The sequence below is a fragment of the Symphalangus syndactylus genome, chromosome 17 (assembly GCF_028878055.3).
Source record: "Symphalangus syndactylus isolate Jambi chromosome 17, NHGRI_mSymSyn1-v2.1_pri, whole genome shotgun sequence".
NCBI classification, from domain to species: Eukaryota; Metazoa; Chordata; class Mammalia; order Primates; family Hylobatidae; genus Symphalangus; species Symphalangus syndactylus.
The window spans coordinates 56170756-56186472 of record NC_072439.2 but is presented as its reverse complement, the minus strand read 5'-3'; the positions used below and the strand labels follow the sequence as shown (position 1 = coordinate 56186472).

General features: G+C 37.3%; 1 protein-coding gene across 2 annotated transcripts in view; it reads right to left on the bottom strand.

Moving 5' to 3' along the window:
- ARHGEF26 (Rho guanine nucleotide exchange factor 26) overlaps positions 1–15717 on the bottom strand; it is a 142003-nt gene that overhangs the window by 50202 nt on the left and 76084 nt on the right. For both annotated transcript variants that reach the window (XM_063620266.1, XM_063620265.1), the window contains exon 9: positions 13273–13347. In XM_063620266.1, the coding sequence (XP_063476336.1) occupies positions 13273–13347 (75 nt within the window). The remainder of the gene's footprint in view (positions 1–13272; positions 13348–15717) is intronic.

The window sequence follows — 15717 nt, the reverse complement described above, 5'->3', positions numbered from 1 at the left end:
GGATATTAGACCTTTGTCAGATGCATAGATTACAGAAATTTTCTCCCATTCTGTAGGCTGTCTGTTTACTCTGTTGAGTTTCCTTTGCTGTGCAGAAGCTCTTTAGTTTAATTAGATCTCATTTGTCAATTTTTGCTTTTGTCACGACTGTTTTTGGCAACTTCATCATGAAATCTTTGCCCATGCCTATGTCCCAAATGGTATGACCAGGTTTTCTTTTAGGGTTTTATAGTTTTAGGGTTTACATTTAAGTCTTTAATCTATCTTGATTTTTGTATATGGTATAAGAAAGGAATCCAGTTTCAATTTTCTGCATACAGTTAGCCAGTTCTTCCAGTACCATTTATTAAATAGGAATCCTTTCTCCACAGTCTGTTTTGGTCAGATTTGTTGAAGATCAGATGATTGTGAGTGTATGGTCTTATTTTTGGGTTCTCTATTCTATTCCATTGGTCTATGTGTCAGTTTTTGTATCAGTACCATGCTGTTTTGGATACTGTAGCCCTGTAGTATAGTTTGAAGTCAGGTAGTGTGATGCCTCCAACTTTGTTCTTTTTGCTTAGAATTGCCTTGGCTATTTAGGCTCTTCATTTGTTCCATATGAATTTTAAAATACTTTTTTTCTAATTCTGTGAAGAATGTCAATGGTAGTTTAATAATAATAGCATTGAATCTATAAATTACTTTGGGCAGTATTACCATTTTAAAGATACTAATTCTTCCTATCCATGAGTATGGAATGTTTTTCCATCTGTTTATGTCATCTCTGATTTCTCTGGGCAGTGGTTTGTAGTTTTCCTTGAAGAGGTCCTTACTTCCCTTGTTAGCTGTATTCTTAGGTATTTTATTCTTTTTGTGTTAATTATGAATTATGAATAGAAGTTCACTCATGATTTAGCTCTTGGATTGCCCACTGTTGGTGTATAGGAATGTTGGCGATTTTTGCAAATTAATTCTGGTCCCGAGACTTTGCTGAAGTTGTTTTATCAACTTAAGAAGCTTTTGGAGCCCAGGAGTTTGAGAACAAGCTGGATAACACAGTGAGACCCCATCTCTACAAAAAAATAAACAAAAGCAGCAAGAGAAAAGAGACAAATAACATACAATGGAGCTGCAATATGTCTGGCAGCAGACTTTTCAGTGGAAACCTTACAGGCCAGGAGAGACAAGCATGACATATTTCAAGTGCTGAAGGCAAAAAACTTTTGCCCTAAAATAGTGTATCCAGTGAAAATATCCTTCAAACATGAAGGAGAAATAAAAACATTCCCAAACAAAAGCTGAGGCATTTCATCACTAGACCTTTCCTGCAAGAAATGCTAAAGGGAGTACTTCAATCAGAAAGAAAACAATATTAATCAATAATAAGTAATCACCTGAAGGTACAAAACTCACTGGTAATAGTAAATACATAGAAAAACACAGAATATTATAACACTGTAACTATGGTGTGTAAACTACCCCTACCCTAAGTAGAAGAGTAAATGATTAACCAATCAGAAATAGTAACCACTTTTCAAGGCATAGTCAGTACAATAAGATATAAACAGAAACAACAAAATGATTAAAAGTGGGGGTACAAAGTTAAGGCATAGAGTTCTTATTAGTTTTCTGTTTGCTTGTTTCCTTGCTTATGCAAATAGTGCTGTTATTGTGTTAAAATAATGGGTTATAATATTTGCAAGCCTCATGATAACCTTAAACACAAAAAACAAAAAGCAAAAAATGAAATCAGAGAAAATAATCTTCACTAGAGGAAGACAAAAAGGAAAGAAAGAAGGAATAGACCACAAAACAACCAGAAAACAAATAACCAAAGGGCAGGAGTAAGTCCATACTTACCAATAATAACATTGAATGTAAATGGACTAAACTCTCCAATCAAAAGACACAGACTGGCTGACTAGATGAAAAGACAAGACTGATTGATCTATTGCCTACAAGAAACACACTTTACCTACAAAGACACACACAGGCTAAAAACAAACAGATGGAGAAAGATACTCCATGTCAATGGAAACCAAAACAACAACAACAAAAAAACAGGAGTTGCTATACTTATATCAGACACAATGGATTTCCAGAAAAAACTGTAAGAAGACACAAAGAGGCCGTGCGCGGTGGCTCATGCTTGTAATCCCAGCACTTTGGGTGGCCGAGGTGGGTGGATCACGAGGTCAGGAGATCGAGACCATAGTGAAACCCCGTCTCTACTAAAAATACAAAAAATTAGCCAGGCGTGGTGGCGGGTGCCTGTAGTCCCAGCTACTCAGAGAGGCTGAGGCAGGAGAATGGTGTGAACCTGGGAGGAGGAGCTTGCAGTGAGCCGAGATTGCGCCACTGCACTCCAGCCTGGGTGACAGAGCAAGACTCCGTCAAACAAAAAAAAAAAGAAGAAGACACAAAGAAAGTCACTATATAATGATAATGAGGTCAATTCAGCAAGAGGATATAACAATTTTAAATATATATGAACTCAACACTGGAACACACAGATATATAAAGCAAATATTATTAAAGGTAAAGACAGAGATAGACCATAGTACCATAATAGCTAGAGACTTCAACATCCCACATTCAGCACTGGACAGATCTTCCAGACAGAAAATCAACAAAGAAACATCAGACTTAATCTGCACTATAAACCAAATGGATCTAATAGATATTTACAGAACATTTTGTCCAGGAGCTATAAAATACACATTCTTTGGATCATTCTCAATAATTGTCCATATTTAGGTCACAAAACAAGTCACAAAATATTCAAAAATTCTGAAGTAATATCAAGCATATTCTTTGACCACAATGAAATAAAACTAAAAATTAATAATATGAATTTTGGAACCTGTACAAATACATAGAAATTTAAAAATATGCTCCTGTATGACCAGTAGGTTAAAGAAGAAATTAAGAAGGAAATGGAAAAATTTCTTGAAACAAATGATAATGGAAACACAACATATCAAAACCTACGTGATACACTAAAAGCAGTATAAAGAGGGAATTTTATAGCTGTAAGTGCCTAAATCAAAAAAGAGGAAAACGCCAGGTGCAGTGGCTCTTGCCTGTAATCCCAGCACTTTGGGAGGCCAAGGTGGGGGGATCACTTGAGACCAGGAGATCGAGATCAGCCTGCCAACATGGTGAAACCCCATCTCTACTAAAAAATAATACAAAAATTAGCCAGGCATGTGCCTGTAGTCCCAGCTACTTGAGAGGCTGAGGCATGAGATATGCTTGAACTCAGGAGGCGGAGGTTGCAGTGAACCGAGATCATCGAGATCATGCCACTGCACTCTATCCTGGGAGATACAGCAAAACTCTGTCTCAAAAAAAAAAAAAAAAAAAAAAAAAAGAAAAGAAAAATAAACAAACTCACAATGAAACTCAACTAAACCCAAAATTGGTAGAAAACAAATAATAAAGAAAATCTAAAGGAAATGGACAAATTCCTGGACACATACCACCTATCAGGATTGAACCAAGAAGAAATCCAAAAGCTGAATAGACCAATAACAAGTAATGAGATTGAAGCTGTAATAACAAGCCTCCCAGGAAAGAAAAGCCTGACACTCAATGGCTTCACTGCTGAATTCTACCAAACATTTAAAGAAAAATTAATACCAACCCCACCCAATCTATTCCAGGAAATAGAGGAGGAGGGAATACTTCCAAACTAATTCTATAAGGCCGATATTTCCATGATACCAAAACCAGACAAAGACACATCAAAAAAGAAAACTACAGGACAATATCTATGATTAATATTAATGCAAAAATCCTCAAGAAAATACTAGCAAACTGAATTCAACAACACATTAGAAAGATTATCAAAAAAAAAAAAGAAAAGGAAAAAAAAAGAAAGATTATCATGGCCAAGTGGGATTTATCCCTGGGATGCAAGGATGGTTCAACATAGGCAAACTAATCAGTGTAATACATTATATCAACCAAATGAAGGACAAAAAAAAGATCATTTCAATTGTGCAGAAAAAGCATTTGATAAAATTCAACATCCCTTCATGATAAAAACTCTCAAAAACTGGGTATAGAAGGAACATACCCCAACATGATAAAAAATCATATGACAGACCCATAGCTAGTATCAGCTGAATGGGGAAAACTGAAAACCTTTCCTCTAATATCTGGAACATAACAAGGATATCCACTTTCATCACCATTATTTAACATAGTACTGGAAGTCCCAGCTAGTGCAATCAAACAAGAGAATGATATAAAGACCATCCAAATTTGGAAGGAAGAAATCAAATTATCCTGTTTGCAGATGATAAGATCTCAATAAAATACTGGTAACCCGAATCCAGCAGCACATCAAAAAGCTTATCCATCATGAGCAAGTGGGCTTCATCCCTGGGATGCAGGGCTGGTTCAACATACGCAAATCAATAAATGTAATCCAGCATATAAACAGAATCAATGACAAAAACCATATGATTATCTCAACAGATGCAGAAAAGGCCTTTGACAAAATTCAACAACACTTCATGCTAAAAACTCTCAATAAATTAGGTATTGATGGGACATATCTCAAAATAGTAAGAGCTATCTATGACAATCCCACAGCCAATATCATACTGAATGGGCAAAAACTGGAAGCATTCCCTTTGAAAACGGGCACAGGACAGGGATGTCCTCTCTCACCACTCCTATTCAACATAGTGTTGGAAGTTCTGGCCAGGGCAATCAGGCAGGAGAAGGAAATAAAGGGTATTCAATTAGGAAAAGAGGAAGTCAAATTGTCCCTGTTTGCAGATGACATGATTGTATATCTAGAAAACCCCACTGTCTCAGCCCAAAATCTCCTTAAGCTGATAAGCAACTTCAGCAGTCTCAGGATACAAAATCAATGTGCAAAAATCGCAAGCATTCTTATACACCAATAACAGACAAACAGCCAAATCATGAGTGAACTCCCCTTCACAATTGCTTCAAAGAGAATAAAATACCTAGGAATCCAACTTACAAGGGATGTGAAGGACCTCTTCAAGGAGAACTACAAACCGCTGCACAACGAAATCAAAGAGGATACAAAGAAATGGAAGAACATTCCATGCTCATGTGTAGGAAGAATCAATATCGTGAAAATGGCCACACTGCCCAAGGTAATTTATAGATTCAATGCCATCCCCATCAAGCTACCAATGACTTCCTTCACAGAATTGGAAATAACTACTTTAAAGTTCATATGGAACCAAAAAAGAGCCCGCATTGCCAAGTCAATCCTAAGCCAAAAGAACAAAGCTGGAGGCATCACACTACCTGACTTCAAACTATACTGCAAGGCTACAGTATCCAAAACAGCATGGTACTGGTACCAAAACAGAGATATAGATCAATGGAACAGAACAGAGCCCTCAGAAATAATGTCGCATATCTACTACTATCTGATCTTTGACAAACCCGACAAAAACAAGAAATGGGGAAATGATTCCCTATTTAATAAATGGTGCTGAGAAAACTGGATAGCCATATGTAGAAAGCTGAAACTGGATCCCTTCCTTACACCTTATACAAAAATTAATTCAAGATGGATTAAAGACTTACATGTTAGACCTAAAACCATAAAAACCCTAGAAGAAAACCTAGGCAATACCATTCAGGACATAGGCATGGGCAAAGACTTCATGTCTAAAACACCAAAAGCAATGGCAACAAAAGCCAAAATTGACAAAAGGGATCTAATTAAACTAAAGAGCTTCTGCAGAGCAAAAGAAACTACCATCAGAATGAACAGGTAACCTACAGAATGGGAGAAAATTTTTGCAATCTACTCATCTGACAAAGGGCTAATATCCAGAATCTATGAAGAACTCAAACAAATTTACAAGAAAAAAAACAAACAACTCCATCAACAAGTGGGCGAAGGATATGAACAGACACTTCTCAAAAGAAGACATTTATGCAGCCAACAGACACATGAAAAAATGCTCATCATCACTGGCCATCAGAGAAATGCAAATCAAAACCACAATGAGATACCATCTCACACCAGTTAGAATGGCCATGATTAAAAATTCAGGAAACAACAGGTGCTGGAGAGGATGTGGAGAAAAAGGAACACTTTTACACTGCTGGTGGGACTGTAAACTAGTTCAACCATTGTGGAAGTCGGTTGTGGCGATTCCTCAGGGATCTAGAACTAGAAATACTATTTGACCCAGCCATCCCATTACTGGGTATACACCCAAAGGATTATAAATCATGCTGCTATAAAGACACATGCACACGTATGTTTATTGTGGCACTATTCACAATAGCAAAGACTTGGAACCAACCCAAATGTCCATCAATGACAGACTGGATTAAGAAAATGTGGCACATATACACCATGGAATACTATGCAGCCATAAAAAATGATGAGTTCATGTCGTTTGTAGGGACATGGATGAAGCTGGAAACCATCATTCTCAGCAAACTATCGCAAGGACAAAAAACCAAACACCACATGTTCTCACTCATAGGTGGGAACTGAACAATGAGAACACATGGACACAGGAAGGGGAACATCACACACCGGGGCCTGTTGTGGGGTGGGGGGAGGGGGGAGGGATAGCATTAGGAGATATACCTAATGTTAAATGAAGAGTTAATGGGTGCAGCACACCAACACAGCATATGTATACATATGTAACAAACCTGCATGTTGTGCACATGTACCCTAAAACTTAAAGTATAATATAAAAAAGTCTTATATTTGATCTCCACAAAATAGAAACTATCAGAACTAATAAACAAATTCAGTAAAGTTGCAGGATACAAAATCAACATACAAAAATCAGTAGCATATTTCTATATGCCAACAGTGAACAATGTGAAAAAGAAATTAAAAAGTAATCTCATTTACAATAGCCACACATAAAATTAAATACTTAGGAATTAACCAAACAAGTGAAAGATCTCTATAATAAAAACTATAAAACACTGATAAAAGAAATTGAAGAAGACCCCAAAAAATTGAAAAATATTCTATGTTCATGGATTGGAAGAATCCATATTATTAAAATGTCCATACTACCCAAAGAAATCCACAGATTCAATGTAAATACTAACAAAATACCAATGACATTCTTTACAAAAATATTAAAAATCCTAAAATTTATATGAAACCACAAAAGACCCAGAATAGCCAAAGCTGTCCTAAGCAAAAAGAACAAAATTGGAAGAATCACTTTACCTGGCTTCAAATTATATTACAGAGCGATAATAACCAAGACAGCATGGTACTGGCATAAAAACAGACACACAGGCCAGTGGAGCAGAAAAAAGAACTTAGAAACAAATCCACACACCTACAGTGAACTCATTTACGACAAGAGTGCCAAGAACATACACTGAGGAAAAGACAATCTCTTTAATAAATAGTGCTGAGAAAACTGAATATCTATATGCAGAAGAATAAAACTATACCCCTATCTCTTACCATATACAAAAATTAAATCAAAATGGAGTAAATACTTAAATCTAAGGCCTCAAACTATGAAAGTACTACAAGAAAATATTGGGGAGAATCTCTAGGACATTGGTCTGGGCAAAAATTCCTTGAAAAATACCCTACAACCACAGGCAGCCAAAGCAAAAATGGACAAATGAGATCACATCAAGTTAAAAGGCTTCTGCAAAGCATAGAGTCAACAAAGGGAAGAGACAACCCCCCAGAATAGAAGGAAAATATGTGCAAGCTAGTCATCTGACAAGGGATTAATAACCAGAATACATAAGGTGCTCCAATAACTCTATAGGAAAAAAATCTAATAATCCAATCAAAAATGGGCAAAGATATGAATAGACATTTCTGAAAAGACATACACATGGCAAACAGGCATATGAAAAGGTCCTCAACATCACTGATCATTAGCGAGACGCAAATCAAAACTACAATGAGATGTCATCTTATTCCAGTTGAAATGGTTTATATGCAAAAGACAGGCAATAACAAATGCTAGCAAGGATGTGGAGAAAACAGAACCCTCATACACTGATGGTGGACATGTAAATTAGTACAACCACTATGGAGAACAGCTTGGAGGTTCCTTAAAAAACTAAAAATTGATTACCATATGATTCAGAAATCCTACTGCTGGGTATATACCCAAAAGAAAGGAAATCAGTATATCAAAGAGATATCTGCCCTTCTATGTTTGCTGCAGCACTGTTTATAATATCTAAGATCTGGAAGCAACCTAAGTGTCCATCAAAAGAATGAAAGAATGAAGAAAATGTAGTACATACACATAGTGGAGTATCATGCAGCCATGAAAAAGAATGATATCTAGTCATTTGCAACAACATGGCTGGAACTGGAGATCATTATGTTAAATGAAATAATCCAGACACAGAAAGACAAACATTACATGTTCTCATTTGTGGGATTTAAATTTTTTTTTAAAAAATGAACTCATGGGCCAGGCGCAGTGGCTCACGCCTGTAATCCCAGCACTTTGGGAGGCCGAGGTGGGTGGATCACAAGGTCAGGAGATCAAGATCATCCTGGCTAACACAGTGAAACCCCGTCTCTACTAAAAATACAAAAAAATTAGCCAGGCGTGGTGGCGGGCGCCTGTAGTCCCAGCTACTTGGGAGGCTGAGGCAGGAGAATGGCATGAACCCAGGAGATGGAGGTTGCAGTGAGCCGAGATTGCGCCACTGCACTCCAGCCTGGGTGACAGAGCAAGACTCCATCTCAAAAAAAAAAAAAAAAAAAAAAAAAAAAAAAAATGAACTCATGGACATAGAGAGTAGAATGATGCTTATCAGAAGCTAGGAAGGGTAGTCAGGGGCTGGGGAGGAGGTGGGGATGGTTAATGGGTACAAAAAAAAAATAGAATGAATAAGACCTACTGTATGATAGCACAACAGGGTGACTACAGTCAATAATAACCCCCTACATTTTAAAATGAAGAGTTTAATTGAATTATTTTTAACTCAAAAGATAAACGCTTGAGGGGATGGATACCCTATTCTCCATGATGTGCTTATTTCACACTGCATGCCTACATCAAAACATCTCATGTACCTCATAAATATATGTGCCTACTATGTACCCACAAAACTAATAAAATAATAAAAATACTTTTATATCTACTTATCTATGAAAAAATTTATTTCAATACTTTTCAGGGAGCAGGTAGTTTTTGATTCCATGGAGAAGTTCTTTAGCGGTGATTTACGAGATTTTGGTGTACCCATCACCTGAGCAGTGTACACTGTGCCCAATAGTGTACTCTTTTATCCCACACCCCCTTCCCCCTTCTCCCCAGGTCCCCAAAGTCCATAATATCATTCTTATGCCTTTGCATCCTCATAGCTTAGCTCCTACTTATAAGTCAGAACACATGATACTTGGTTTTCCATTCCTGAGTTACTTCACTTAGAATAATGGTCTCCAACTCCAACCAAGTTGCTGCAAATGCCATTATTTTGTTTCTTTTTACAGTTGAGTAGTATTCCATGGTGTATATATGCCACATTTCCTTTACCCATTCATTGGTTGATGGACATTTGGATTAGTTCCATATTTTTGCAAGTGCAAACTGTGCTGCTATAAACATGAGTGTGCAAGTGTCTTTTTCACATAATGACTTCTTTTCCTTTGGGTAGATACTCAGTAGTGGGATTGCTGGATTGAATGGTAGCTCTACTTTTAGTTCTTTACTGTTTTCCATACTGGTTGTACCAGTTTACATTCCCAACATCAGGGTAAAAGTGTTTCCTTTTCACCACATCCATGTCAACATCTACTATTTCTTATTTTTAAATTATGGCCATTTTTGGAGGAGTAAGGTGGTACCTCATCATGGTTTTAATTTGCATTTATAGTTAGTGATGCTGAGCATTTTTTCACATGTTTGTTGGCCATTTGTCATACACATGTACTTCTTTGTAAATGGCTGAAACAATACGTTATAGGAAAAGATTAAATGGAGCTTGACTATTTTGCCTCTGGGAGAAAAGCTCAAAATGTAACACTATCTCCAACTCTAAACAGAATTTTGATGAGGTCAGAGTTAAAGCAGACATTCTCTTTCCATGGGAGAGTAAACAGAAGGAAATAACAGGGAAGATTCATGTGGCATAAGACCATCTCTTGATCGCTACTCCTTACATGGTACACGTCACTCTAGATGAGCTGAATTACCAGATTCCTATGGAAATTATCAGATTCCCAAGAATTTCTCCCCCCAGCATGTTAACAGAAAATCAGGAGGTAAGCACATTTTTCATTTTGTTCTTGTTTTTGAGTTGTTTGATTAGGTCAGTAAGTCTTTCCAAGGCCCTAAATTAAAGAAATTGTCACAGTCTTTTCGGCAACATGCATGAGCAATTTCAGCGAAGTATTATTCACATCTTGCAAATAACCTGCATTATTTTAACTACCAAAAAGGTATGACTCTTTTTTTCCAAGAATGAGTAACTACCTAGAGAGACTTACCCAAGAGATTAAGGCAGCATCTGGTTCTAAACCTTGGGCCTCAACATACCAAATTTAACTCTCTAAAATAAAATATTGGGAACTCCCAATTTCTCTGATTTTAGATAAAGCAAACAAGTATAGTTCTACATTTTCATTCTAAACCATAAATGCTCTCTGTGCATACTCTTTCTGCTGAAAATATTCATATTGTTTTCCCAGAATCTATAAAACCTCATCAGTAACCTTTACAAATAAAAAAGATTAATTATTGAGCTGACTATATTAACGATTTCAGTTTCCCTATAACACTGGGAGACTGAAGGAATAATTCTAATATTCATGATTCATGCTCAATAGAGAGAAAGCAATGACGCCCTTCAGAGAAAGCAAGTCACTGGAATGACATCTCTTCACATGATAGCCTTTTGTATACTTATAGTACCAAGGTAAAGCAACTCACTGGTCTATTACATTTTTGTTAGCCTTTCCTGAAAGTATCAGCACGAAATCAAGTGAACAAGAGATGCCTGAAGGAATGTAGTAATCTACTGTAACTGAGATGTAAAATTCCTGAAAAAAATTAAGCAACATTCCAGGTTTAATTCAACAACCAATCACTAGTACCTTCCTATTTTTCTCTCTGTGCAAATTCTTTTTTTTTCAATTTCTTAGTAACAACCAGGCAAAATTTGTCAAAATCTCATTTATGTCCAAGACTAGAACTTCTCTAGTAGTTTCTCCTAAAAACCTTCCCCCGTTTCCCTCCCCAATTCCTCCTCTAGGAAAGCAGCACAGGACTTGAGGTCTTGGAGGAAGCACCACTGGCAGTAGTATCTTATGTAACTTCTTACTTGTCAGGCTTTCTTTACTTATTGTTCCCAAAATAGGTGTGCAGACCACTGATGGGATGAAGAGATGAATTTAAGTGGCTCACAGATACACTTACTTTTACTACAAAAATGTATGTTTGAAAAATAAACAACTAATAAAACCCGTGACTTTGTAAATATTATTGGCAACGATGAGGATAAGTAAAATGGTGACTCGATGTAAAGTTGAGTAAAAGAAACAGTACTTCACAGTAAAGTGGTACAAAGCCATACCCAATTCATATAGGGCTATGTAACTGGAGACATTTAGGAAGCTTCTGATGCTACCATTATCTTTGCTCCTCCGTGCCAACCTCATACAGTATCCTCAGTGACACCTACACCTTCTATTGCTTCCTCTCAGCTAGATATTTCTATCAGTAGCTAACCCTACCTACATTTCTCTATCTTTAAACAAATATACTAACGAAGACCCTCTCTCACTTCCCTTTCAGCTACAACTCTTTCTCTTTCTACTCCCCGAATTTAGACAGTTAGCTACCACTGCTGGCTGGCTGCATATTCACACCTCCCTCTCAGTTCTGGATACACTCAGCTCAGGTTCCCTACCCCCGCCCCCCAACCCCAGTATACAACCTACCTGATGATAAACCCAAGGATAACTTCAGTCATTAACTCACTTTATCTTTCAGGAGCATTCAACAGAGTTAACCACCAAATTATCTGCCATTTGCCAAGCTATTACAGTTTTCCTTCTTCTTCTCTGGTATGTTTCACTTTGTTTTGTTCTTTTTTTTCAGTTTCCTCCGCTGGCTCATTTTCCCTAAATAAGACTATGAATGCTAGCATTCCTCATGGTCATTCCTCAGGCTCACTGCCCTTCTCATTCCATACAGTCTCCCTAAGTAACCTCATCCACTCTCCCAGCTGCAAGTATTGTCCCTACGCTGATGATTCCCAAATCCATGTCTCCAGTTCAGGTCTCCTCTCTGAGCTTCTGACTTGTTTATTTAGCCAACTTGGATATTCTATAGGAATCTCAATGACAATACGACCCAAATGGAACTTATCCACTCTCCCTATGTTTCTATTGAAGATGAAGAAGAGCATCCACCTTGCTGCCCAAGCCAGAGACAATATTCCTTGACTTCTGTCCTGAAATGTGCTCACCCAATCAGTTTCCAAGCCTGCCTCCCCAGTATACAGGTAGACTTCTCACCACCTTACCATCATGTCAATAGGGGCCACTGCCATCCCTTGCCTAATCAACTATCACTGGCCTCAGAACTGGCCCCATCACCACTATCATCTTCATAATACATGAATTTAACCTCTACATCATCTTAAGATCAGGTCCCCAACAGCCTAGCATGTATAACAAGGCCCCACACAGCTGGTTCCCCAGTGCTGACTCTGATTGCGTCCTAGCCACATGGAGAACATCCCAGTTCTTCAAAATCTCCAGTATTTTCTTGCCTTTGGATCTCTACACATACCTGAGACACTCTCTTCCCCCAATCCTGGGCTCACAGCCACTCCCGTGTTAGGTCTCAGCTTAGACACCACTGTGGACTTCCCTATCACGTCACCCACCACCCTTCATTGTAACTCTATTTAATGTCTGCCCTCCTCTTTCCATTGCACATTCCACGAGCACAGTGACTACACGTGTCTCACTCATCACTGCATTTCCAAGAACTGGCATCATTCTTGGCACGGTGGTTGATACTCAATAAGCATTTACTGAACGAGAAATGAATAAACAGCTATTCAGCCACCAAAAGAAAATGAGGTATCTGTAGGCCCTTAAAGCAAAACTGTCTGAAACCATAAAAATACCAATTTCACTTGAGTATAGCAAATATTATTTTGTTTTGCAACTACCTAAAGAACGCTGTACAAACGGCCATGAGACTCTACTAGTTTTCAGCATCAAGCCAAGACACACTTAGTGTCTGAGGTAACTGAATGGTTTCCTGTCTTACAAATAAACTGTCACCCAACAGTTACCTTGCTAACTTCCTTCAAGGCTCTTTTGCAGACTTCATACTTCGGAGAGTCCTTAGGTGTTTTTTGACAGATAGTCTGTAATAAAATAAAAGTGAACAAAATTTATTGATCTATTTTGTTAAGTAAAATAAAACCAATGTCCAGCCATATCCTTTTACTCATAGCAAACAATGCCAAACACGATATTATGGATCAGTATGAGGATAATATTAAAACCCAATTTAAAAACCAGGAAATAATCTTTAAACACAGGATCCAAGTCCATCCGGGGAATGGTTAAGTAAGAAGATAGAATTCAGAGGTGGGTAACCCTAGTTTCAAATCCCAGGTCTGCCCCTTACTAGTTATCCAACCTTAAGCAAGTCATCAACTCTATCTTTATAAGCCTCTCTTTCCTCATCTGTAAAACTGGGGTGATGTCAGCTACATCACAAGGTTGTTAGAAGTGTTAATGATAATTTATGTAAAGTTCTTTATGAGTGCCTGGCATACGGTATGCCCTCAATAAATAAGAGTTACTTTAATTATCACCATTATAATCATTATTATTAGAGGCAATTATATTTATAGATGATACATTTTGAATAAAAAGAACAGCTGGGCACAGTGGCTCATGTCTGTAATCCCAGTACTTTGGGAGGCCAAGGCAGACAGAATGCTTGAGTCCAGGAGCCAGGGCAACATGGAAAAACCCCATCTCTACAAAAATACTAAAAAAAAATTAGCCAGGCATGGTGGTGTGCACCTGTGGTCCCAGCTACTCAGGAGGCTAAGGTGGGAGGGTCACTTGAGCCTGGGAGGTGGAGGTTGCAGTGAGCCGAGATTGCACCATTGCACTCCTGGGTGACAGCAGCTCAAAGAAAAAACAAACCACCAAAAAAAAACAAACAACAACAACAACAAAAAACCAGCAAGGGAAAAAAAGCCTGCTAGGTTTTCTGTTGATATATTTATACTGAGAAATTTCATTTGTGATAGTAAAATCAGGTCAAACAGGGTCAATTCATGGTAAATTTAATTACATATAACTTTAAAGCTATACACACACATTCAAAGCCCAGGGAACCACTCTAATTACTGAAAGTGTTTATTTCAATTAACAAGCTTTACTGAATTTCCAAAGGAGGTAAAACTGAAGAGACACTATTTTAAGTACATTTACATTCTGCCTAAATGGCCAGATTTCCACACATGAGAAACAGATTAGAGCAATAGGCATCAGGCAGAGGTAGAAAGTAGTTGGCTACTAGCAAGTCACTGGTCCCTTAAATGTACAGAAGCACCAAGCCAAGACATCTGAAAGTCAGGTATCAAGATTTTTAACTATGTGCTATGTGAGAAACACAGAGTGCACCATCTCTGGAGGTTCTTATATTTTTTTACTGTGATCCCCTGCAAGAAATACTTTTACGCTGCAACCAGCACACATGCACACATAAATGAAACCAGAATTTTATGAAACAATATTTAACCACTTTATGAGCAATGTACATATGCTCATAATTCAAAAATCAGTTTTATGGCCCACTAATGGGTATGAAAGCAGCATGAAAAATACTGGTTTATGTCCCTGAGAGAGCAGGCATTCTTAGCTGGACTCCATATATTGATATTTTATGTAAAATTTTGTACATACACATTCTCTGGGAAGAAAAGCTATAGCTTTACTCAGAATCTCAAGGGGGGTCTGTGGCTTAAAAAAAGTTTAAAGCCTACTGAGCAATCATGGCATGAATCTCCAACACTGTATAACATAATGTGTTAGATTTTAGAGTCCCATTCTATACAAGTAATTTTCTCAAATTTAAAGAGGATATAAAAGTCTTGGCCATCACAGCATATGTAAAATCTGGAAAACATGTTTAAAATGCATTTTATTTATTTTCGTTCTTTTATTTCAATTCTTAAAGGGGAATAAAATGCATTTTCAGAAGAAGAAAACCCTGAAAATTCAAAAGTCTAATATTACAAGAAATGTTGTATTTACAAGGCATTCACTTTTTGTTTAAAAAAATAGTCATGTTTGAAATAATATTTCCTTATATGGACCAAAGTCTCCTTCTTAAGCAAAAATTCGATTTTGATAACTTAGCTGCATTCTATCTTTAAACATGATAAATACTGATCTCAAAAAAAAGTCAGAAAGTGAAATGTTCAAAACTGCAAGCTTCCCAATATGTACACAGGGGGGAAGTTCCTGAATTACAGGTGATCGGTAGAGAAGGTGTAAAGGCAGTAGATCAAGGTGAACTTGAGGAGCACAGGGTGCTATGAATCCTGAAATATCTGACAAAACCTCTCCAAAACTGCAGCAGTCAGCTAAATGCTCATGATCCCATGCTTTTACACATTTCAAAATTTCAGCATTTTTAAAGAATATATTTTAGAATTTACAATGGGATATAGAATGTGCAATTTACTTTGTAACCTTAATCATAATTTTTA